The sequence below is a fragment of the Eumetopias jubatus genome, unplaced genomic scaffold (genome assembly GCF_037043125.1).
Source record: "Eumetopias jubatus isolate StellerSeaLion01/CBP00866 unplaced genomic scaffold, mEumJub1_p1.0 scaffold_9, whole genome shotgun sequence".
NCBI lineage: Eukaryota > Metazoa > Chordata > Mammalia > Carnivora > Otariidae > Eumetopias > Eumetopias jubatus.
In genome coordinates this window covers 105,765,707-105,791,816 of record NW_028274815.1, presented here as the reverse complement: position 1 = coordinate 105,791,816, position 26,110 = coordinate 105,765,707, and the positions used below count along the sequence as shown (strand labels likewise).

The following is a 26,110-nucleotide window of genomic DNA, read 5'->3' as shown; positions in this document are numbered from 1 at the left end:
GCTTTCTCACTCAAGTTTCTCATGTCTCTGGAGAACTATCACCTCAGCTCCCTATCTTGCACCCCATGGCTCTCCCTCACTCCTTATCCTGCTGTATTGTCTTCATAGCATTGATCTCTGTTTATACACCATTTATTCATTTAGTTCCTTCCTCTGCTGACATGAGGGCAATGTCCTGTTCCCTGCTGCATCTCCAATGTCTAGACTGGTCAATGCCTAAACTTTAGTAGGTGCTCAGTAAATACCCACTTTCCTGAGGTCTTTCTATTAACAGAATCGGTAAATTCTAACCCGGGTGATCAATATGTATAACTCCTCTTGCTATATGCCTCCAGTTTGGTTTTTTTTTTTTTCCTTTAAACACTACGCTTTTATTTGGATTCCCCTATAACAAGTATTTTTAATGCAAGGTATTTTTTTAGGGTTTTTTGTTTTTTTGGTTTTATTTTTTATTTTTATTATGTTCAGTTCCAGTTTTGTACAGTTTAGCTCTAAGAAAAGTTAGGGAAATGCTCTTTAGACCAGAAGGCTGAGAAAATGTGATGCATTGATAGTCCAAAGGTCTGGGATTCCACGGTGTTATTTTTAGAGTCACTTTGCAGGCTACAACAGGACTGTTGCTGAGAATCCATGACAAGACTGGAGGTTTTAACCTGGTGTCTTTCCTCTTTCCGACTTAGATCATTATTTTTATGCTTGCCTAAATCCTTCCTGTCATTCCAGTTACAAGATTTAGCTTTTTTTCCCCTCTCCTTAAAAAACCCTCTGTTAAAAGGATTGGCCAACAAATCGTTGGCACTTCTTCCTCACACATATGTGCCTTTGGGTAATAGGTGAATCTGATATGCAGTTTAACATGCCTGTGAATAAAAGCAGTCACATGAAGAAGGTATTTTCCAATTTTTTTTTCTGAACTGTAATAATACTCCCCCCCCCCCCCCGCCCCCGGATCATCCTCATCTCTTTTCAAATAACATGGAACATTATAACTGTGTTCCTTAGTTAGAAAAGCACCTCACTTTCTCTACTGCATTTTTTCTCTCTCAGAAGGCAACCAGCTTCTTGGGAAGATTTTGTGTCTGGCTTGTGGAAGGGAGTTCAGATGTCTTTCATTAAGTTACATCTGGCGCTGCATAGCAAGCTGAAATCAGAGTCACTGTACATAAGATGGAAATGCAGCCCTCATTTAAAATCCCCAAAAATAAGTGTGTTATTTTATACTAAGTTGAATTTTCCTTTGATTACAAAACTAAGCTGTTTTTATGAGGTTCAAAATGCAAAGATTTGGACTGAATTTAGACAATTTCCAGACTGCTCATTATACTTCATGCAGGTTGTAAATATTTGGCAAACTCTATAAATTATGCTTTGTAACCAAGTTCCTCAAATAAGCCCATGAATAAGTACTATAGAAATTAAGTTAGAAAAATATTATGTGTTCTCTTTTGTATATAAAAAAAGATAAAGTCAGGTAGTTTATTACAGGTAATAAAAATCTTATTTTAGTAGATTGGGTTGAAGGCTAAAACCACTTTGCTGAACTTGAATTATGTTGAGTGGAAGGCTAACTGCAAATTTGCGTGGGAAAGGCCCTGCAGAACCTCCCTCCCCTCACCGAGGTTTTCTCTTCCCCGTTAAACACAGAGCTCCTAGGAGGGATCAGACCACTGGCCTCCCCTGGGAGCCCCTAAAAAATTCAAATTCCCCCAACCTGAGAAATTTGAAATTCTGGGGGCCGAGCCCGGTAATCTGATTTAAACTAAACCGCCAAGTGATTCTCACACAGGGTGAAGTCTGAGTCCCGTTGGCTTAGCATAAAAATGGACTTGGTCCAAAATTCACAATGACTGTGAAATTAAACAAGTTTTCATCAAATTGACCACAGCAAACAGGTTAATCTGTAGACCTATGGATTCCACTGGCCTAACCATTGATTAGAATTCACTAAGAACACCAAAAGCATCATTAAAATGAATTAGTGCCTGTGACTTTGGCAAGAGCTTTGGTTCCGAGCGCTCCCCAGCAAAATGCTGTTTCTTGACATGGAGTTTTAACTGTTTTGTCTATGTCAGTGGTTCTGAAAGCCCGGTCCCCAGGCGAGCAGCTCCAGCAGTACCTGGGAACTGAATTAGAGAGGCGGATTCTCGGGCCCTGCCCCAGCCCTACTGAATCAGTAACCTCGTGTTTTCACGAGCCTTTCACATGGTTCTGGGGCACAGTCAAGTGTGAGAAGCACTGCTCAATAAGGAGTGTTTAGATCCTGCTTCTCTTGAAGAAAACTTACACTGACTCCCTGGGCTCCTGCCCAGGCTCACCTGAGCCAATGCCTACTGAATGCTAAAGTAGCTAAATTGTAAATCTCAGCTTCCTATCCGAGCCCCGATCTACTGATTGATTAAATTGTTTCGCCCCATCGCCTCACTGTTTTTTGAGACTCAAGTCTGGGATGAGACATGTGTGCGTTTTCATGTTTCCAAAATGGAAAGTTGGCATTTTCTTGTTTTGTTTTTACTTTAAACCATGTTGAATTCATGTGAAGCGAAGCAGGGAGGGCCACTTAAAAAGCTTGCTTCAGGACAGAGCTGTGAATCAGCAAATGAGTGGGTGGGTGTTGTAAGCTTAAAGTGCCCCATTCCACCTAGGTGTTTGCTTCTTGCAAATGAAGATAATGGGGTTCATTTGTCTTACTGCTGGGTTGAATTTAGAAACCGCCACTCTCTGCCTTCGGAGGGAGGGCTGAGATCGTTGGTTCATCTGTGGAGTGGGTGAAACTTGTCTCCTTGGGCCTCCCACGACCACCTTCCATCTCCCTGGCTCCTTTGGTTCTCATCCTGCTTTTAAAGACCGTCTGTCCCAGAACTCAGTACTTCTGTGTCTCCTCTATGGTGGCACTCTGTCAGCCCCGAACTTAGCAGTTTCTCTGCAGACCACCAAAAGCAGTAGTTCCTTTAGACCACAAGTTGTGATCCCAGGTGCCTATAGGAGCCAGGAAGATGATGTGAATAATGAAAAAGTGCCAGGCAAAGACAAATAAGGGATGGTATAGACAGTAGCGAGTTGGAGTGTCTGTACACCCTCTAGGGGTGGGAGGCAGCATCTACCTGTCTCCAGCTAATTTTTTTTTTTTTTTTTTTTAAGATTTTATCTATCTATTTGACACAAGAGAGACACAGCAAGAGAGGGAACACAAGCAGGGGGAGTGCGAGAGGGAGAAGCAGGCTTCCCGTGGAGCAGGGAGCCCGACACGGGGCTCGATCCCAGGACCCTGGGATCATGACCTGAGCCGAAGGCAGACGCTTAACAACTGAGCCACTGAGGCACCCCTGTCTCCAGCTAATTTTCCAACAATATAAGAATATGCATCTTGAGGTTGCTAGATGGTTGAAGATGGTGGTAGTTTTTCCATAAGATACTGGACATCTGGATTTATTTTTACATGAAATCTGATGTTAAAGTGTTGACAAATATATAATTTTTTAAACACCAGTCTGCCAAATGACAGACTGTCTGTGGCTCATTTAGAACCTTAGCTCTAGACATCAGTCAGCACGCAGCATGAAGGTGCTTACAGTAAGATAAATGCTAATGTTTACCTAATGTGTTCACTTCGTTGACATTTTAAATGAAGATGCCTGGTTTTTTTGTTTTTTTTCCTTTTTTACCTTCTTTTATCCAGCTACTCATCCAAGAATTACTTTTTGATGAATTCTAAGCTTGGATAAATCATTTCCACTACATGGGCTTTTTTATACTCACTGATAAAAGTAGGGAGTTGTACCAAGTGATCCTGGAAATTATTTTCTCCACATCTCTTTGCAAGAAAAAGTATACTAGATGCCAAGGAGGATACGGATTAGTTGCTTTGGAGGACACTCATATATAGGTAGAAGTCCCTAGCCTAATACGGGTTGCATCACCATCGCTAAAGCCAGTCCTCACACTGCTAGGATAGGAGGTTCTCTGGTTGGAGAGGGAGGGGGGGGAAAGTATTTTCATAAAGAGGCAGGACTTTGCTCCTGGAAGAGGGGTGCCTGCTGGTCCCGTTATGGTGATATCCACAGTGTGCAGTCTGTCAGAAGACAGAAGGCCATGCACATGGGGGTTAGGACGTGAGCAGAGATTCAGAAGCAGAAGAATGTTGTACCTGTAATGGTAGATCCAGGGTAGAGACTAGAGTGAACACTTTCGATTGGGAAATTGGAAACTCAGGCTAAGCCCGTGGCCTGCTTTGAGTGCTAAGCGAGATGCTTGTCGAATCCATCCCGAAGATTCTAAGGAGGTAATGGAAGGTCATGCCTTGTGCTGTAGGAGGGATGCGACACAAATCTTTATATTCTAAGGTCAACACATGGTAATAATTTGTGGCTGAGAGCAGCACTCCTCAAAGTATGGTCTGGACCAGCAGCAACAGCATCACCCAGGAACTCATCAGAGGAGAATCTCAGGCCCTGTCCCAGACCTGATGAATCGGAATCAGCATTTGAATAAGGTCTGGTAGGTACTTGGCACCTTACAGTTTGAGAAGTACCGAGATAGAATTCAAGACATTCAGTTGTTCTTGGTTGCAACCAGTTACACATGGAGGAAGGCCTGAGAAACTTTTTTTTTTTAAGATTTTTATTTATTTATTTGAGAGAGAGAGAATGAGAGATAGAGAGCACGAGAGGGAAGAGGGTCAGAGGGAGAAGCAGACCCCCCCCGCTGAGCAGGGAGCCTGATGTGGGACTCGATCCGGGAACTCCGGGATCATGACCTGAGCCAAAGGCAGTCGCTTAACCAACTGAGCCACCCAGGCGCCCCAGGCCTGAGAAACTTCTTAATACGGGATCACCAGGGTTTGTTCCTGGGTGAGGTCAGAGAAGCTAAGGTGGAGACTAGATTTTAAGTCTGATTAATTGGGAGTACAGTGATATGGTTACGAGAAAGTGAGGGCCTGGTTACTTTGGGACAGAGTGGGGAAGAGACAGTGAATTCGTTTAAAATACGTTCTCAGAGAATGTCTATGCGATGGGTCTGCTGTGGGTCCTACAATTCAGAGGAGCTCACTCGCTAGTTGGGGGCCCTTGGAACTCATCTGTGGATCAGCCTTGGCCTTGATGTCCCTGTGTTCTGCATCATTAGCCTCTTGGCATTCTAAGAATACCTATCTTTGGGGCGCCTGGGTGGCTCAGTTAGTTAAGCGTCCAGCTCTTGGTTTCAGCTCATGTCATGATGCCAGGGGTTGTGGGATCAAGCCCTGGGTGGGCCCCCCTGCTCAGTGGGGAATCTGCTTCCCCTCTCTTTCTCCCTCTGCCCCTCTCCTGCTCACACATGTGCATGCTCGCTCTCTCAAATTTTAAGAAAAATTAAAAACACCTATCTTGGTTTTCTTTTGAAATCCTCTAATTTCTTTACTATTCAAGGGTGGATTTTTACTGTCATTTTTCATAGCATCAAACTTACTGAAAAGTAAAGCTGCTTGTCAAGGTGTGTGTTCAGGAACCTGGACATGAGAGCTAAAGCAATTTCTCCTGTCCTTTTAGGGAGTTTTTTACCTGAATGGGTGAGGTTTCCTTGGAGTAGAGGCAGGAGCCAAGTTGGGAAGAAGCTTTGAGCTGTAGCCTAGAGCCCTCGTCTGCAGCAACACTGAGCTTGCCGACAAAGTCATTTTAAACATTTGCATGGACCGTGCATTTTTATACTGTTCACTGGTGTTTCCCGAATGCAGAAGGAGTATTGCTCATGGTAGAACGAATACTTCCACTATATTCTCGTAGAAAGTGCAGAAGAGTAAAAAGAAGAAAACACCCCCCCACCCGGAGTGCATTACCCCATCTTCCGTGTCTTTTTTTTTTTTTTTTTTTTAAGATTTTATTCATTTACTTGACAGAGAGAGACACAGCGAGAGAGGGAACACAAGCAGGGGGAGTGGGAGAGGGAGAAGCAGGCTTCACGCGGAGCAGGGAGCCCGATGCGGGGCTCGATCCCAGGACCCTGGGATCATGACCTGAGCTGAAGGCAGACGCTTAATGACTGAGCCACCCCGACACCCCTCCGTGTCTTTTTTTAAACTGAAGTGAAATTCACATAATGTAAAATGAACCACTTTAAAGTGAGTGTGCAATTTAGTAGATCACAATGTTGTACAACGACCCCCCTGTCTAGTTCTAGAACGTATCCTCCTCCCCTCAAAGGAAACCCCATTCCTGACTCTCTACAACCCCCACCCCAGCCACCCCAGTGTGTCTTTTTAATTCACACAGTTTTCTTCTACACACAGTTGGGCTCATACTGTTTATAGAGTTTAATGCACTGTATTTTATTTAAAATTTTTATCATAAGCATTTTCTTGGTCTTTACAGTGTTTTTCTTGGGCTTTGTTGTAATTGTAAATCCCCATGCTCTTGGAGGTGGATTTTCTTGGTGTTACCAGCTCTTCTTCAGAAAACTTCCAGCCCCCTGGGGGCTTCTGTGCAGAATGCGGGGGCTTCGCGGGGGACGGGTTTTCATCGCGGGGGGCCTCTCTCACTGCTGTGTGTCATGAACTTGACAGGTTTCGTAAGAAGAGACTCTGCTCTAGGCCTCACCCCCGAGCAGCTCATTTTGCCCTAATTGTGAGTGTTATCAAATGACTCCACCAAGGGAATGCAAACAAGTTCCTCTGATTGCTCCAGAAGTGTAATATGAAGTTTGGATTTCCCCTTTTGGCCCCTGGGAGAGGAAACTGTCGCTAGCTTTAAACTGCTCCTCTACTTACCGCCCAGCCCCAGTTCTTGCTGGCAGAGACTGCCATTGTGAACATGCATTCGGATGTTTCAAGAATAGGATGCATGAGGAGATGGGTCAGAGACCTCACCTGACGTGAGATCTTGTCCCCTCTGAGTGATAAGCAGTATGATCTGGAGCGAACTTAATAGTCACAATGAGGGGCTGGCAAAGTGCAGCCCCGGGGCCAAACCCACCCCTCAGGCTGAGGTTGTATGGCTAATGAGCTCAGAATGGCTTTGACATTTTTAAAGGGTTGTTAACAAAACATCAGAACTGTACAACAGAGACTCATATGCGGCCTCCTTAAAGCCTAAACTACGTATTTGCTGGCCCTTTATAGAAATGCTGACCAGTGATCCCCAATAATTAATAATAGGAGCAGCAGGAATGGAAGTTTTTACTTTATATTGAATACCATGGAGTGTTCAAAGTGCCTGACCATGTATTCTCTCATTTCATTCTCACAACAGTCCTCTAGGATGGGCATGGTTACCATTTTAGAGAGGAAGAAATGGGCCCAGAGAGGTTGAGTCACTTGCCCAAGGTCACACGGCCAGTAAGCAGCAGAGCTGGTGTCTTGAAGCCAGGCATGGGATTCACTCCAGATTCTGTATTCTGTCACCACCCAACAACTTCCACCTGAACCTTATAAGATTTTACTGTGCTTTTGAGGTAAAAGTTAATGTCCTCATCTGTGGGAGCTGAAATCATATAGCAGCCCTTCCCAAATTGGGGGTCTGCAAAATAACCTGCATTTCAAGGAGGCTCCCTGGTCAACGAAGCATGAGAAAGCCTTGTTGGGTTTCTTTACTGTAGCATTCAACGAAGCTCTATCATTCTGGTGTGAATCTTCACACACAGGGGTACGGGAGGTTGGTATTCAGCTATTTATCAAACTTTTTTTAAATTTATTTTTGCCTATTGAAGGCACACAAATGAAAACTTTCCGGAACTACTGCTTTGCAGGAAAAAGTCAACAAGCAGTGTCATAGAGGCATTCTCGGCCCAGGATTTTTCCAGAAGTATGAAAACAGTGTCATCTAGACATTCATTGATTCATCTTTACATACATATGCTTTTTATTCCATTTTCCTGCTGCCACATCCCCCCAACCCCGAAACACACACACACCTTTCTTGTTGCCTGGGAAGGTCAGGGGACTTGTCCGTAAAGGATAGAAAGGTAATGAAACTGAAACACACTGATTTAGATTCTTTTTTAGTATCTTGTATTGAAAGTCCTATCTAGCTTACGGGAGTACCTCTCGATTTGATGTGCCTGTGCTCTGTAGGTTGAGAACTCTAAGCCAGAGTTTACCAGAGATTCCCTGATTGATTATATTTATCACAGAGCCTCTGCATGGTGAGATAGCATTCATTTCTGTGTGGCTTAATTTGCCAACATCGTCCGCCGGTACATGTCATGAGGGATGTGACTTCAGGGATTATGAGTACAGGTATCAGCCAGAGAAACAACTTCATGAATACCCTTTTTTTTTTTAAAGACTTTGTTTATTTATTAGAGAGCACAAATGGAGGAGGGGAGGGGCAGAGGGAGAGGGGGAAGCAGACTCTGCTGAGCAGGGAGCTCGACACGGGGCTCAATCCGAGGACACTCAGATTATGACCCAATCCAAGGCAGAGAGGTAACTGACTGAGCCACCCAGGCGCCCATATGAATACCTTTTAATTCACCAGCTCTTTATGCTTCTCTTACCACCAGGACTTTGCAGATTTGGCAGTTGAGCCCCCAAATGCATTTTCACAAAACTGGCTTCTGCCTGGCATAGGAGGATGCTCCTGGTTTTCTTAAAATCTTGAAATTCTTCATTTATTTGAGTTTTCCATGTGGATACCAAAAAATGTCACATAAAATAAAGCCAGTATCTCATTTGGGTTTTGAATGAGTTCTGGAGTTTGTAGGAATGGAGCTGCTCTATTAACCTGAGTCAGAAAAGAACATCATGTATCATTTAAAGTCTGTAAGCACAAGTGGACGTAAGGCCTTAATGTATTCTGAGTGTTTGGATGTACTTACATTTTCTTCAGCTGGGTCTATGAAATAAACTGACAAGAGACAAATTAACAGAAAAGACACACAGATTTATTCACTTTTAATTTATGTGCACAGAGCCTCACAGAAGGAAGTAAATACCCAAAGGAGTGGGGATATTTGGGAGTTTGTACATCCTCTGAGTAAAGGAAAGAAAGGAAGCAAAGGGCCACTTACGGGAGAGCAAATGATTTTTAGGAAAGATAAATGGGCCCTCACAAGAACAGATAGACATGAGAATTTTGTGACAATTTCTGAGTGTGGTGCCAATGTTTTGTCTTCCGGAAGGGAGGGTTAGAGCTGCTCCTGGATGGGGATTTATGACAGTGGGGTTCTTTCGGGTAAGGCCTGCTTTCAGTCAGATAAGGGATTTCAGGAATTCAGATGCCTTCAGCTCAAAATAATTTTTATACCAAAGTGTCATATTTTGGGGTGGCCTGTCTTGATTCCCTTCAACAGTTTATTTATTGGAGTAGATACCTGGCATAAGATGTGATTATTTGAGACAAGTTTCTATAGATGCAATAGGACATTTTTACAGGATATCCATGAAAGCAGGCTTAGGTGATTCAAAAGTTGTCTCTTGGAATGATAATGAACAGAAACCCACTTGGTAGGGAAATTTGACACTTGAGCTTCTGAATGATGACCCAGAACAGTACAGTGTCCTCTAATTTCTTATGATTATTTAGAGGTTCTTTTCGACCTAACTACCCAGTGTTGTCAAGATAACCAGCCAGGCTGACAGACTGTTTTGACTGGCTGTGAGTGACTAAACGAATCTTGACTAGGAAAGCATAAATATTTTCCAGGCCCATCCAAATTTATCTTTTTTGGGGGGGTTGGGACAAATCTTTCTTTTTTTTTAAATTTTTTATTGTTATGTTAATCACCATACATTACATCATTAGTTTTTGATGTAGTGTTCCATGATTCATTGTTTGTGTATAACACCCAGTGCTCCACACAGAACGTGCCCTCTTTAATACCTATCACCAGGCTAACCTATCCTCCCACCCCCTCCCCTCTAGAACCCTCAGTTTGTTTCTCAGAGTCCATAGTCTCTCATGGTTCGTCTCCCCCTCTGATTTCCCCCCTTCATTCTTCCCCTCCTGCTATCTTCTTTTTTCTTTCTTAACATATATTGCATTATTTGTTTCAGAGGTACAGGTTTGTGATTCAACAGTCCTACACAATTCACAGCGCTCACCATAGCACATACCCTCCCCAATGTCTATCACCCAGCCACCCCATCCCTCCCACCCCCCACCACTCCAGCAACCCTCAGTTTGTTTCCTGAGATTAAGAATTCCTCATATCAGTGAGGTCCTATGATACATGTCTTTCTCTGATTGACTTATTTCACGCAGCATAACACCCTTTAGTTCTATCCACGTCGTTGCAAATGGCAAGATCTCATTCCTTTTGATGGCTGCATAATATTCCATTGTGTCTATATACCACTTCTTTATCCATTCATCTGTCGATGGACATCTTGGCTCTTTCCACGGTTTGGCTATTGTGGACATTGCTGCTATAAACATCGGGGTGCACGTACCCCTTCGGATCCATACATTTGTATCTTTGTGGTAAATACCCAGTAGTGCAATTGCTGGGTCGTATGGTAGCTCTATTTTCAACTGTTTGAGGAACCTCCATACTGTTTTCCAGAGTGGCTGCACCAGCTTGCATTCCCACCAACAGTGTAGGAGGGTTCCCCTTTCTCCACATCCCCGCCAACATCTGTCGTTTCCTGACTTGTTAATTTTAGCCATTCTGACTGGTGTGAGGTGGTCTCTCGTTGAGGTTTTCATTGGATTTCACTGATGCCGAGCGATGTTGAGCACTTAGTCATGTGTCTGTTGGCCATATCATCCAAATTTATCTTTCACACACAGCCACACAGACCCATCTATGTTCCTGTCCAAATACTCATTCCCCATGCTCTGCAGGTGATTGAAGAATCAGGTGGCACTTAATACCTTCCTCTTTTCACCTTGATCAGCTTTTCGTCTGTGGACAGAGAACAGCAGATGAAAAACTTGTATTTTCTGGAAGACGCTTAGACCATGTCAAGAGAAAAGGGCCCCGGTTGCTCTTCCTTTTTTACTCTCTCCTGTCTTGGTTCTTTGAGATTTGAAAATTGTATCAGAATTATTATTGACTTCCCAAGGCCCTTTGTGATTACCACTGAGTTGTCGCTCTACTGACCTTGGGTTTTGTTTTTTTGTCTTTGGTTTTGGTTTTTTTTTTTTTTTCTTTTTCTGAAAAATCCCCATGTGACTGTTTGGGCACCAGTTTCAGTAGGTCACTATTGGTCATTACAGGCTCCTTAATTTCCCCTTTCATCCTGGGCTTATCAACTGGATTGTATCTGGGATCGCAAGTTGAGCTTCTTTATTGTGCACGAGATTCTTCAGCCTCTCTGTTGTCTTGCACTCTGCTCTCTCTCTGGGTAGCAATTGGGGTGACTTTCAGGTTTCTCTGCCTGGTTTGTTCTTGCTGTCAGCACTGTCATTGTCTGCCTGTTTGCCTTCTGTCCCCGGCCAGGAGAGAGTTTCCAACACTGTCACGAATATCTCCTGATGACTGCCACTCTGTACATTCTACTTGCCTTTCTCTCTCCTTAGGAGAACCCAGAGGAAGTCACTGACATGGAAGAGAAAATTGTTTTATTTTTTCTTCTTTTTTTTTAAATTTTTTTATTGTTATGTTAATCACCATATATTACATAATTTGTTTTGGTGTAGTGTTCCATGATTCATTGTTTGTTCATAACACCCAGTGCTCTATGCAGAATGTGCCCTCTTTAATACCCATCACCAGGCTAACCCATCCCCCTACGCTCCTCCCCTCTAGAAACCTCAGTTTGTTTTTCAGAGTCCATCATCTCTCCTGGTTCGTCTCCCCCTCTGACTTACTCCCCTTCATTCTTCCTCTCCTGCTATCTTCTTTTTCTTTTTTCTTAAAATATGTTGTGTTATTTGTTTCAGATCTGTGATTCAACAGTCTTACACAATTCACAGCGCTCACCATAGCACATATCTTCCCCAGTGTCTATCACCCAGCCACCCCCTCCCTCCCACCCCCGACCACTCCAGCAACCCTCAGTTTGTTCCTGAGATTAAGAATTCCTCATATAGAGATGAGGAAGGACACTATATCCTACTTAAAGGGTCTATCCAACAAGAAGATCTAACAATTGTAAATATCTATGCCCCGAACATGGGAGCAGCCAATTATATAAGGCAATTAATAACAAAAGCAAAGAAACACATTGACAACAATACAATAATAGTGGGGGACTTTAACACCCCCCTGACTGAAATGGACAGATCATCTAAGCAAAAGATCAACAAGGAAATAAAGACTTTAAATGACACACTGGACCAAATGGACTTCACAGACATATTCAGAACATTCCATCCCAAAGCAACGGAATATTTTTTCTTTTTAACATGATGTAGAAGTTGGTCTGTGATATACAAACATTGGTAGATCTGCTTCCATCTCATTTGAGAATGGATTCAGCATCTTAGATGAGCACATTTGAAGGATAAAATGTGATTTTTTTTTTTTTTTTTTTTTTTTTGGGTCAAGTCCTGCCTAAATCACCAACCTCTCTGCTCTCCTGCTTCTGGCTCTGGGGTTTGGCCATCCCTGGGCCAGGCCCTTGGCCTCTAGTTACTCCTGCTGCTGTATTGGCTCTGGCCCTGGTACTGAGGCCTGATCACTGGCCCGGTGGGGGTGCAAGTGTCCTAGTTTGGGGAAACAGACCTGCATCTTGTTTCTGTACCTGTTATCTAGTAAGTGTTATTGCCAAAGCCCAGGCTTTCAGACCTGGCCTGTTCAGATGCTGCGCTTGCCTCTGTCACAGTCCAGGGGAGCTGTTACTTCTAACTGGCTTCCATAGGGCCATCTCCTGCTGCCTAGTGAGATCCTGGAACATCACCAGCTACCGGCTTTGCTGTGGCTGGGGAACATCCATTGAGCCAACCTCCTTCTGGTCGCCTGCTCTGCTTTTGTTGTGCTCGTAACTTTCTTTAAAATACTTCAGCACGCACAGTGATGTGTGTGTGAATTTAATCCAAAACAGAGGAATGAAGATTTAAAATTCCACATGTTTTCTATTGGTGGTACTCGCCCTAAGGGTGCTTAGTTTGCATTTGAGAACTTTGAATCAACAGCTCATAGGCCATCCATTATATTTAAATTGTACCTCAATAAAATTGTTCAAAAAATGAAACCAGACAAGGCTGTCCTCCTGTGGCTACCTCCACAAGCTCTTCAATTGTCTTTATCCAAGATTAGTACCAGATGCTCTGACATTAGCACAATGTGATTGTTACTTTGGAGGCATCTGGAGGGCCTGTTAAGATGCAGGCTGCTGGGCCCCATCCCCAGCGTGGCTGAATCCATAGATTTTAGGTGGGGCCTGAGAGTTGGCATTTCTACTACACTCCTGTGGGATATGCTCAGAGGACCACTTGGGAAAATCTGGCATAACGGGGAATGGGACTGCTTTTTCATCAGTGGACTTCTTAGCAATGTACAAGATACGTGATTTTTCTAGAAATAATGTACAAACACTGCTACTCTTGTGTGAACAGGGCACAGAAGGTCAAGCCAGCCCCCATGGCCTCTCTTGGACCATTGCAAGAAATGTAGACTCTTCAGCACAGACACTAGACCTATTGAATCCAAATCTGTACTTGAACAAAATTCCCAAGTGATCCAAACGCATGGTAAAATTGGGAAAATACTGACCTCAACCAATGTAGCACACATGGTCTGGTTCAGTGGTTCTCCACTGTAGATTCACATTAGAATTATCTACAGTCTCTAAAAGGTAGATTGACAGTCCAACTGGGCTCAGATTGTTAATGAGAATCTCCAGGAGAGGCATCCAGGCTTCTGAAATGTCTTATAAGCTCCCCAGGGGTTCTAAGGTACAACTAGGTCTGGGAGCTACTAGTCTGGTCTCTGAGTAATAGCCACATAGTATTCTTATAATAGTGTCCCAGCTGGAAAGGTCTTTTGCTTGGCCTGTCTTCGAAGTTCAGTACTGACAATTTAATGGCAACTAATACCTTATCCTAACAAAAATCATTTCATTTCCCTTACATGTATAGGCCCATAAGAGAAAATGTGTAGAGTTCTACCTACAGTGTCTTTACAGTCTAATAAGCCTCTTTAAAGCTCAAATGCCTTCCTAAAATCAAGTTTCTGGTTGAATATAAAGATAGAGTTACTCCGCTCTGATTCTTCATCTGGAGATTGGTGAAATGAAGCGATTTTACATCCCAAGCACCTTAAAAAGAGTCTTATCTTGCTGCAACATTGGACCCTGTGGAAATCTTGGAAAGCTTCATAGTTTGCCTCTGGTGCATGGTTTTAGGGGAGGAAAAATGAATTTCCCTCTACCTTTCTGGGTTCCTGGCTGAGACACCCACCTCTAATAAGAGAGAGATTAACAGGAGAAAAAAATCTAATTACATGTGTCCAGGAACCCACAAGACACGAAAGGCTCTCTGATAATCAGGTAATTGAGGTGTGCATGCCATCCTGAGCTGAGGAGAAAGAGGCTAAGGGTCTGGGGCTTTAGAGGCAAGTAAGACAATTCACAGGAAGATGGGAAGGACAAATGTTTGGAAACAAATGATTATCATGCCCTGTGGTGAAGGACGTTCTTGTGTTTAAAAAAAAAAAAAAAAAGTTATTTTTGGTAATAGCTCTCTTCCTGGTACAGGTCTCTATCTAAATTCTTTTAGGCAGTTAAGAGAGAGGTAAAAAGCTCTTCTTGAGTTTACTGGTCCTTGATTATCTTCAGCTCAAAATAAGCCACATGCCAAAACGGCACACTCTGGGATGGCCTGCCCTGAACCCCATCAGTAAAATGAGTCTTATTACCGGAACTCACCATACAAAGGAATCAGCTCTGTATTTCACATTATATAAATTCCTGGCTTATGTTGTTTGAGCAAATGACAACTAATTAACTGTTAGAACAATTAAGTACCTTGAGAATAGTCAACTGAGATCTGCCTTGATTTTTTTTCTGATTCCCCATTTACTTAAAAAACCCAAACAAAAGCTCTGCATGGATCAGGTTTATGAGTGACAGGTAACAAGAAGGTCCCATATTTTAAACATCTCAGATGGCCCCATCCGCTGATTCTTTTCACAGCACGGACATCGAGAGGTGAAAGTCACTCCTTGCCTCCTTTTGTTTACACATGCAAGTGATTGAACCCACGTGTGTAGGTCACCATTTCCATGCTAGTGAATGCAAATTTGTTCAGCCCAGGTAGGGAGGGATAGGACAAAAACAAGGTAAATCAGGAACTGGAGGAGAGCTCTTTCCAGTGTCCTTGCTAGAAGACCAGATATCCCAGCCAAGGGCACTGTGGGAAACCATTGGCTCCCATAGGAAACCAGACCCAGATCTTTCTAGGTGGGCAATGGAAGTAGATACTCCAGGTGGGGAGGGACCCTTCTTCTAGATCTGTGCTTCTCAAACTGGGATGTGTACACGACTCACCTTGGGATCTTATTAAATGAAGATTCTGACCCAGTGAGTCTGGGTGGGATGAGACCTGAGAGTCTGTGGTTCTAACCAGCAACCCGGACATGTTGGTGCTATTGGTCTAGGAGCCAACCTCCTGACTGAGCGGCATGGGTTCAGAACAGTACCTTTATATGTGAATTTGCAAAAGAGCCGTTTGGAAAGCTCACTTCCACACAGGTTTCTCTTCCCCAGCCCTGGAGACAGATTTCATAGACAAGGCCTGCTGATTTGCCTTTTAACAATTCCCAGGTGATGCTGCTAGTCCCTGGACTATGCGTGACAAGTCTGTAGTTAACTTGGAACAGACTTAGTAAGATGACTCTGCCTCTTCTACCAGTAGCCTCCTCTTTGAGAGCAAAGAATCACACACCAAGAGATGAAGGAAGATGCCACTGAGTCTTCCCTTTGGAGCAAAAATGACGTAGCATACTCGGAGAGTATCACAGGGTCTGTGTTATTTTTTGCTTTGACAACATGCTGTTTTGACTGAAGACTGAAAAGGATGCTTCTGGAACAAAATCTAGAGACAAGATTGAGCTAAAAGTACAACAGCTCTACCTGGGGCTGTGCTGACTGGCAAGTAATGGGACTAGTTATTTTAGGATGACAGAGCTATATGTGCATTAAAAAAAAAAAAAAAAAGGCTAAGAGCTCAAATACCAAAATGTTGTCAGTGGCTAGCTCTTGATGTCAGCAGTGGGATTTGGGGTGATGTTCACTTATTGCTGTATACTTTTTTGCTTTACATTTTTCTGCAAAGGACATTTAAATACTTCCATAACTTTAAAAAACCCCCTACCAAATGTTTTTAAAGGGAAAAAGGGAGGTATACACCCTGTGTAAATTCAATTTTTTTGGTTTGGTTTTGTTATGTCTGTGACCTTCTGCTGCTTTTTTCAGTGGGAAAGGGATTGTTTTGTCCATGACAGTCCAGTGTCCCAGGGGCAAAGGAGACAGCTAAGGGCGAGGCCACGCCATTTGCCTGGAAAATGGACGCCCGCCTGCTTGGTGAGAACAAGGAGTCCCAGAGGAGAGGTTGTAAGTCCCTAGGAGAAAATTAGAGGCAGCTTGTCTTCTTCCCTCCTTTTCTCCTAAGCCCACAAGAGTCCCTGGAAGGACCTTTCTTGTCCTTCTCCTTAGAAGGGCTGAAATAAGCTTTAAGTTAGAATTGGAAAAGATTAAGAAATCAAGAGAACAACCTGCTGGGGAAGGGGAGAAACTACTGATTTGGACATCCGACTTCAATGGATCCTTTGGGCTGGTTTCCCTGCCTCCAGGTTGCATGGGCCTACTCAGCATGGCCGGACCAGAGGGAGGCACCCAGCGTAGTAAGAATTCTATCAGGAGCCTGTCAACATTGAGCTGATGAGTGTGCTCAATGTGCGTCAGGGAATGATCTTTCTAGAAACATGCAGCCCTGGGCTTGAAGATGCACCTTTTAGGGCATTATGTAGACTCTTAACATAATGTGCTTATTTTCAGCAATTCAAGGAAACATATTTAAGTCACAGGTTTTTGTGTTTTTTTTTTTTCTGTTAGTCTGGAAACATTCAACAAAGTTCATATGCATCTAGTTCACCCCCAGTACAACTTTTCAGCTAAACTCTAGGGCTCTACTGACACCTGCTGGCATTTCATCTACTTTGTTAAAAACTACAAAAGAAAACGCTCAACATATTTCCTAAAGTCTCTTGGTCTTAATATGCCAGGTGTCCATTACCTGGAAGACAATGGGGAGAAGGAAAGGCCTGTTGGGACTTGTCCACGTCATGGGGGGGGAGATGTGTGAACAAGCCTTAAGGAAGGGCAGACAACAGAGCCTGTCAGCCTTCTGCCATCTGATCTTGGGCAAGGCCCTTGACCCTCACTTTCATCATCACAAAGAGAAGCAGCAACAACCTCTCCCACCCCGGGGCCCTTTAGGACCTGTGAGGATTCCAGTGGCATTTCCTACTAACTAAAACATGAGTACTGTCCCTCGAGTGCTGACCTCAGAGGTCACTCCCGGAGACCTTCCTGTCACAATAAACAAGGTTCTTCACCAGCATTATATTTTCAAAAGATGGATGAGTTGTTTAAGCCTCCTAAAAGTCTGGTATCTCTGTAGTTTATTTTTAGGAACAACTAAATCAGAATGCTCAGAAAAAGCCAGTGAACAGTCTCAGAAATTGCCCAGTTTTTTGCCCTAGGAAACCATGGACTCTGTTTTGTGTTTTGGAACACGTAACAAGCCTTCAGGTTGAGAAAATGTTGCCCAGTGAATGCCAACCTAATTATTTATGTTTTTCTGTCTCCTCTTGGGAAACGCTGCGTGAGCCTGTGGTTTGTTAGGCCAACAACAGGATATTTGATGGTCCCCAGGGAATTATAGTCCCATATTTAGCCTGACAGAGGAAGTAAAGGCTGATGATGAAAATAATAAGGCATTTCTTTAATGCTACTAGTGCCTTCCTTCCTCCTCCCTCAGAATCCTGGTGTCACCATCATGAGGCTTTCGATGCTATTTATGGTCCTCAGGAAATGGCCCTTTTTAGTTGTGGAAGGAAATTGACCTCTTCTGGCTCCTAAGTCCTCCTTCAGAAAACTGTTAGGTCTGACTGGAGCATAAAGAGGAAAGCCAAAACTGTCCATTAGACTCCTGTCCATTGGGATGACTATTCTCAAAATGAAAACAAAGCAGGAAAAAAAAAAGTGTCGACAAGGACTTGAAGAAATTGGAACCCACGTGCACTGTTGGCGGGAATATAAAATGATACAGCTGTGTCACAGAATGGTGGTTTTCCTCAAAAAATGAAAAATAGAATTACTGTAGGATCCAGTAATTCTGCTTCAGAGTATATACCCCAAAGAATTGAAGGCAGGAACTTGAAGAGATACTGGTATACCCATGTTCATAGAAGCATCAATCACAATAGCTGCCATTAATCAGAGTAGCAAGCCAGGTGTTCATCAACAGATGAAGGGAAGCCAAATGTGGTCTACACAGCGAATGGAGTATTATTCAGCCTTTAAAAAGAAGGAAATTCTGACACAGGCTGTGATCTGGCTGAGCCTTGAGGACATGCCAGTCAAATCAAAGGGCAAATACTGTATGATTTGTTTTTATAAAGAACTTAGGATAGGCAGATTCATAGAGACAGAAAGTAAAATGGTGGTTGCTAGGGTTGGACAGGGAGAAGAAACTGAGGAGTTGTGTAATGGGGACAGAGTTTCAGTTTTGCAAGAAGAAAAGAGTTCTGGAGATGGATGGTGGTGAAGGTTGCACACAACGTGAATGTTACTTAATGCCTTTGAACTGTTCGCTTAAAAATGGTTCCAATGATAAATTTAATGTTATTTGCATTTTATCACAATGAATTAAAACCACACACACTTTACAGAACTTAGTCTTTACCTCTGGCCCTTGCAATGACTAAATCACTAGCCCACGTTAAACCTGGTAATACTGTGCAGGGCTGTCTGATAGAACCTTCTGTGTCGACGGAGATGTTCTTCATCTGAGCTGTCCAATGTGGTAGGCACCAGCCCCGTGTCGGCTTTCGAGCACTTGATATGTGATGAGTGAAATGGAGGCACTGAATTTTACTTTTATTCAGTTTAAAGTTAAACAGCCACATGTGGCTAGTGGACAGTGTAGGTAGACTATCCATCTGTACTACTATCTGTGCCCAAATATTTTCCCTTCCTCAGCACAGAGGAGTTGGCCTTAATGCACAGGCCAGCCTTTTCTAGTTGAATGTCCTTACTAGACCCAAATTCCTTTACTGCCGTGTACAGTCTTCCTTCACTTTTCCTTGTAAATCCATGGAGTGATGTTATGAACTAAAACTGAGGTGCAAGTCCTTATACAGAAATTATGTAAGGGCTTCACTATTTGCACTGGATACCCCGGCAATCAGTGCATGCTTTACTTTTTAAGGCTCTGCTGGAAATCACAGACAGGTAAGATATGTAACAAATTCTTAGATTGAAATAGAATCACACGATAAAATTGATGAACCCCAAACGCATTTGTCCTCTAAAATGGGAATAGCTAGATATGTCATCATGTACTGTATAACGTTGCTTAGAAATAATGAAGGTTGCCAGTGGCTGAAAAAGGATTTCTATTTAAACAGGCTGCAAATAGAAGGTTTAACAAGTCAATCAGTGGGCAGCGTTCCTTTGTGACAACCCAGTGTTTAATGATGCTCTAGATGTTACATTTATCTTCATGGAAAGAACGAAAGATGTTTATTAAAGAATAAAGTATGGCATGCAAAATGAAGATTGCTCTGTGGCAGGGAGGAGATAAAAGAAGAGTTTACATTATTCTTATACCAAATGAATATGGGCTGTTTAATAAAAACCACCATTTTCAGTTCCTGTGGTGTTGCTCACCAGGAATGCTTTTTCTTTCTCTTTCAGCAATGGGTAGAAGGACTGAGATCAATCATACACAACTTCAGGGCCAACAATGTCAGTCCAATGACCTGCCTCAAGAAACAGTGAGTTTTATTTACATCGCTCTTTGTTCTTGGCTGTGAAAAAGCAAAAGGTCAGATTAGGAGATGAAGCCTTCGTATATGGCCAGGCCACACTGTCCTTGCCTTCCCTTCCGTGCTCCCGACCCTGGAAAGGAAGTTCCCAACACACACCTGGACTCTTCATGCCACTTGGCAGGGCACGTGTGATCAACCCGTAGCCCAAACTGATAAGAAAGGAATGATTGATGGCAGGAAGATGCTGGAACTTCAGTATCCTCTGGGTCATTGGCCCCAGACAACAGTTCTCCATGCCTGGGGCCATAGTTGGGAGCTGTTGTAGTAACTGGAGGCTCTGTTGTGTGAGACAAAACTGGAGAGTGTGGCCAAGAGAAGCACTTATAAAAGCACCCATTTCTAGAGTCAAAAAGGAGCACTGGCCCCAGGGACTGTTCAGCACCCAGTCAGGGATCCAAACGTACTGGCCTTACCCCAGCTCACAGTATCCAAAATCCAGAGGGATGCCACCGTGGTAGATTTTTAACCCATCCCAAGTTATTCCATCAAGGTGATGTGACAGTTACTCAAGTAGAGAGCCTAGCCAAAGCCAAAGTCAGCCTGTTTAAAAAGCAGCAATTGGTGCAGGAAGGGGGCTGCCCGCCATCATGGAGCAATTGGCAGGCAATTGTAGGTGCAGAAGGGAACTACACTGAGAAATTACAGGAATAAGCCTGCACTCGCAACCAGCACCAAGGGTGTGATTCCTTGGACTGTCCAGCAGGAGGAAGAGAGGTCAGCCCTTTGGCTACTTTCACCCTTAGTTTTGGTCCCTTTGGCAGGTGCTTGAAGAGTACAGGCTCTTGACTATAATCCCAGCTTAGCCACTTAGTTCTTGGGTGACCCTTGGCAAGTTCTTAGCCTCGTGCCTTACTGTTCTTAATCTGTGAATGGAGAAGGTGACCAGAATTTATTTTACAAGATTACCACACAGATGTAATGAGGTCCTGGAAAACGCCCAGCCCAGGTCCTCCTTCATTCAGTATTAGTGATTTTGATTATTATGCCAGCCCTCCGGTTTTCTTTCCATCATCTTAGTAGGGGGTAGTTAATCTTGTAAATACCCATTTGTCGTGCAGCTGCTTCTTTTCCTCTGCAGTTGCTGTGGCATGTTTTCTTAGAAATAAAGAGCAACAATGGATATTTGACATTCCACTTTGGGCATTGATAGAATCCCGAAGGATCTGAGACTTTGAGAATGCCCACTTAGACCTGAGGGACCCCAGTATCTGTAGGTGGACACCAGGTCTTATCTGTCCTCATTGGCGTCCTGCTGGGATCCCTTTATGGAGCTGGTGTTCACCCATCCACCAGCTGCCATGAGGGTTAGCTCATCAAGAGGTCACACCTGCCCACTTCTGCAGAGAATGACCCTGTGCTGAAAGGGGAGTCACTGTGCCCAGGAAACTGCACTCCTCTCTTTTCCTGTGGGAAGCCCATGGCCCATAATGGGCTGGAACAGGATACAAAAGGCCAGCCCCCATGCCAACAAGTCTGGTGCACATCACGCTCCAGAGCTCCCCCTGGCGTCAGGCTAAAGCACCAGTGGAGACCACAACTTTGTGTGACTGTTCTGCTCCTTTCTGCTTCCCTCACACCCATTGTTTTGAAAACATTCTCTGAAAAGGAGTCACTTGGGCCTCTAGGAGATTGCCAGAAGACAGAAACTACCAGATTGTCCTATTATGCTCATTGTTAGAATATTATTGACTGGAATCCATGAGAATCTGAGTTAATAGCTAAGAACAGTCCCAGCACCTACGAATGAATGTTCTGGGTCCCTGTGTGTCCAGAAAGCCTGGGGAAAGCAAGGAGTTGCTTACCATCAATGTGAGTTGATGAACTTCTCTTCCTCTTGGAAATTAAGGAAGGTGCCCATTCGATCTGTGCTTTGCTGCACTGGGAGCAGGGAGTGAGGGTCCCCATGGGTCCTCAGGACAAGGCTGGCTGGTGTCACCGTGCAGTTGCATTTCCACCTTAGTAAAGATTATTAAAGAGCAATAATCAAGGATGAGACCAATCACCAAAAATTACCTACAATTTGTTTTGCTCAGTGCAAGCACCCAAATTTCTAGTTCATCTAGGGTTGCTGGGAAAAATACAGAATTCCCAGTTAAATTTAAATTTCAGATAAGTAATAGTTTTTGAGTATAAGCATATTCTGTGCAGTATTTGGAACATACTTGTAAAAACAATTGTTGTTTTTCTGAAATTCAAATTTAACCGAGAGTCCTGTATTTATATTTGCTAAACCTGACAACCATAAATTCATCTCACAGTATATTATTGTCTCTGGTTTTCAGAATAAATGTTTTGTTTGAATGAACTTTCTTTTAAAGTTGTTAACTGGACTGAAGTGTTCCTCCTAAGAAACATTAAAACAGTGTTGTTATGGTTGTTTTCCAGCTGGATGAAATTGGCATTTATGACCAACACAAATGGTAAAATTCCAGTTAGGAGGTAAGTCCATCGTTTCTGTCTATATTCCATATCCTAGGCTGACCCTTGTGATACCAGACCAAAGAGAGAGCCCATCACAAGTGCTTGTTAATTGCTTTCACTGAAGATATTTCTGGAAGCTTGGTTTAAATCACTCCATCAAATGCTGTGTTTAATTTGTAAAAACCATTTGTGGATGTAAAGTTGCATTTTTCTTCAGAACTAGTAGCATTAACTCTACTTCGATAAAGAACATCTGAAGATGTAGCAGATTTCTTTTTAATCTTCAAATACGTGGGTTTTTAGGATTTTAATGTCTTTCATCTTCTTACCCTGAGCAACCATTAGCTAAAATGAAAGAAGTTTGTACTGTGCACCTTCTGTGGAAGTGTATAGACTGTGTCTTCAGAAGAGTGGTACCTCTGGACAGTGCTTCTCATTCTGGGCCTTGCTGTTCCTTTGGTGGGTGGGGCAAATGGACACCTTTGGCTTCTGGCCACTTGGTCTCTAGGTGTACTCTCCCTGACACCATGCGCTTTTCAGAGCTGTCACTTTTTCCCCTTGCTCTGCCCAAGGTAACAGTGACAGTGAAAAAAAAAATGGCAGTAAAGCCTGAATGGAATCAAGAATGAAAAAAACAGGGGCACCTGGGTGGCTCAGTCAGTTAAGCGTCCGACTCTTGATTTCAGCTCAAGCCATGATCTTAGGGAGATCAAGCCCCAAATGGGGCTCTGTGCTGAGCATGGAGCCTGCTTAAAATTCTCTCTCTCCCTCTGTCCCTCCCCCACCCCCACTTGAGTGCATTATCTTAGAGATAAAATTAATAAATAGATCTTAAGAAAGAAAAGAATGAAGAAAACATGAACTATATTTGTCTTCCACATGTTCTCTTTTAAAAAAAAAATTCTATTTAGAGAGAGCATGAGTGAATCGGGGGAGGGGCAGAGGGAGAGAGAGAATCCTGAAGCAGACTTCCCGCTGAATGTGGAGCTGATGCGGAGCTCAAACCCAAGACCCTGAGATCATGACCTGAGCCAAAATCAAGAGTCAGTCACTTAACAGACTGAACCACCCAGGCGCCCCTCCAACATGTCCTCTTTAATACTTAAGCTAATATGTTTCATCCTCTGAGGATTCCCAATGCTTCCCTCTTTTCTGCCTCTCTATTCCATTTCTGGTGTTAGGATTTACTAATAGTCTGTGGGGACATTTTGAGATGGTAGTGATAGGGATTCTTTACCAAACACTCCTAGTATCTTTTTGGTTGGTGTTTGTGTAAGCACTTCATGGAAATTCCAGAAGCTGGAGTGGACTGCAGAGCATCAGCTGTCCACATGAAACCAGGAATGTGTTTGGATTCATGAGCCTAAGCCCACAGCTGAATTAATCATGGGTTCCCTAGATACCAACCCCGTCTTCTAGAATTCTCCAGACTTAGGTTCATGTTGACCTCCTGTCTGGACACCACTTTAGTGAAGAAGCCAACTGACAAACAACAACAAACAAAACCCAGAGCTACTGGGTAGAGTCTTGTCTTGGAACTGTTGTATCTGTCAGACACGAGGCAAGCAGGTCACCAACTGATAGCATTTGAGCAAATGCATTCAAGCAGTGGCATGCTGATCACACTTAGCCATTTTTGACTTTTCTACACCTCCCTCTCTGCCCAGCCACCTCATTCTGCCTTGAAGCTTCCATTCTGAATCCCTAGGAGATTATCTCCATACTCTCTCAAAATTATTCTTTTCACATTTAACAGAATCATCCTAGGGGCATCTGGGGGGCTTAGTCGGTTAAGCATCTGACTTTGGCTCAGGTCATGATCCTGGTGTCCTGGGATTGAGCCCCGGGGAGCCTGCCTCTCCCTCTCCCGCTCCCCCCTGCTTGTGCTCTCTCGTTCTCTCTCAAATAAATAAAATCTTAAACAGAATTGTCCTAGAGGCCATTATTTTAATTCTGTGCTCTATAACAACCTATGTGACAGAACTGGAATATCAATGAGAAAATTAAAAGCATACAAATCATAAGGAAGACCGTGGGCAGTATTTTTACTTAACCTTTTATTAAGGGCTTACCAAGTCGTAGACCTCATACATTGTTGTGGTCTTTATAGATCTACATGTAGGATTCTCCTTTTTATTAACTTACTAGCAAATCAATTTTATGTCTGAACATAAAGAAAGTAGAACCTTTTAAAAAAAATGCCCTGTTAGCACCTTTGACTGATAATTGTTGGCAAAGATACTTTACACTGATCCTTTTTTTTTTTTTTAAATCCTTTGCTCTGTTGAGCAATAGCAGGACAATTATTTTAATATATCCCAGCATCCTACAGCTACTGCCCAATATATAGTACGTTTTTCTTTAAAATCTATATTGAATTAAGAAGTCCAAACTTAGTACAGACAGCAGTGTGGAGAACAGAAATTTATGTTGGATCTGCTTTTACATACTTTACCGTCCTGTTTTTTCTTCCAAGATAAGGTTCAGGAAATGGACAAAGTAGAAACACATAGATTGCAATCAAAGCACTTCTAACTAACAATTCTGGTTTATCCTCCTAATCAAGCCATTGTTAGACAAGCTTGGAAGTTTTTTTTATGGTTTCAAAGATCTTTATCGATATGTTCACATACAAAATTATTACCATCCTTTTGTCATTTTCTTTAGCTCTCTTTGACATGAACACTTTGGTGCCTGCCAGTATTAACAGGTGTTTGACACAAGACATCTGTGATTTGGGGGCAGTTTGTTCAGAGTTGATGGAGAATTGACACCAAGCCAAAGAAAAGCGGATGAGTCCCCTGGTAGATGAGCTGCCAAGGGCTAGGTGGAAATTGTTCTGAATGTTTTAATGGATATGAAGAGTAAACACTTTTAAAATGTCATTTCATCACTATCATTCTGGAGTTCTTAAAATGGAAACTATTAGTATAGTGTGCATACTGTTAAAAGGGATCTGGCTTCATAGTTGTTCCATCACTTGGGAATGGCCCCCACTCTTGAGTATTAGCTGAAATTTAATATCCAGGAAGTTGCTGGAATGATTAATGAAGAAAGTCTTACTCTTTATCTCCCTCTTTTCTTTCCATGTGTATAATCTTATGCAATCTGCCTTTCTCTCAAACTTACAAATTCACACTCGGTTTATCTTCCCGCCCAGACCAAAGCTTTGAAAGTCACTCTTTTCTTTGCCATTTCCTATTCCTTGAAACCTGGAGTTGGAACCAGTGGCTAGAGAGTCAGGAAATGATAGCCAAACATTAATTGTGGGCTCTGGCTGGAAGTAGTCTTAAAGGAGACCGTTGTATCAAAGAAGGCTGAGAGCTTTGGCTATGGTCGTGGAAGCCCAGCTCCTGTGTAACCATCTCTGTCCCAAAGGCTTAGCTCATCTGTGAAGGGAATAGGACTCTGCTGAGGCTTCACGGCATGAGTCCTCCCTGAGTGTTTCAAGAGATGGTGTTAAAACCATGGAGTAACAATGAATCATGGATCACTACATCAGAAACTAATGATGTAATGTATGGTGATTAACATAACAATAAAAATTAAAAATGCTAAAAAAACAAAACAAAACCATGGAGTGGATTGTAGGCCCGTTGAGGGCAAGGAAAGAATGAGACTCCCTTGGTTTCTAGGATCATTGCTGTCTTAGTCACCTGTAAAGTCTGCTGGAACATGGAATTGAACCAGAACTCTAATAGGCCTGGGCACCACTCAAGGGTATTTGCTTTCGTAGCATTTCTTTTGGGGAAGGTGGTTTATTTTGATTCAACAAAAAGTC

The 26,110-nt window shown here is 43.0% G+C and overlaps 1 protein-coding gene across 5 annotated transcripts in view; it reads left to right on the top strand.

Annotated features, from left to right (window-relative positions):
* The window catches only part of PLCB4 (phospholipase C beta 4), a 171,595-nt gene that overhangs the window by 35,078 nt on the left and 110,407 nt on the right, over positions 1-26,110 (top strand). For all 5 annotated transcript variants that reach the window (XM_088026249.1, XM_028112973.2, XM_088026248.1 and 2 more), the window contains exons 5-6: positions 19,775-19,854; positions 22,294-22,347. In XM_088026249.1, the coding sequence (XP_087882375.1) occupies positions 19,775-19,854; positions 22,294-22,347 (134 nt within the window). The remainder of the gene's footprint in view (positions 1-19,774; positions 19,855-22,293; positions 22,348-26,110) is intronic.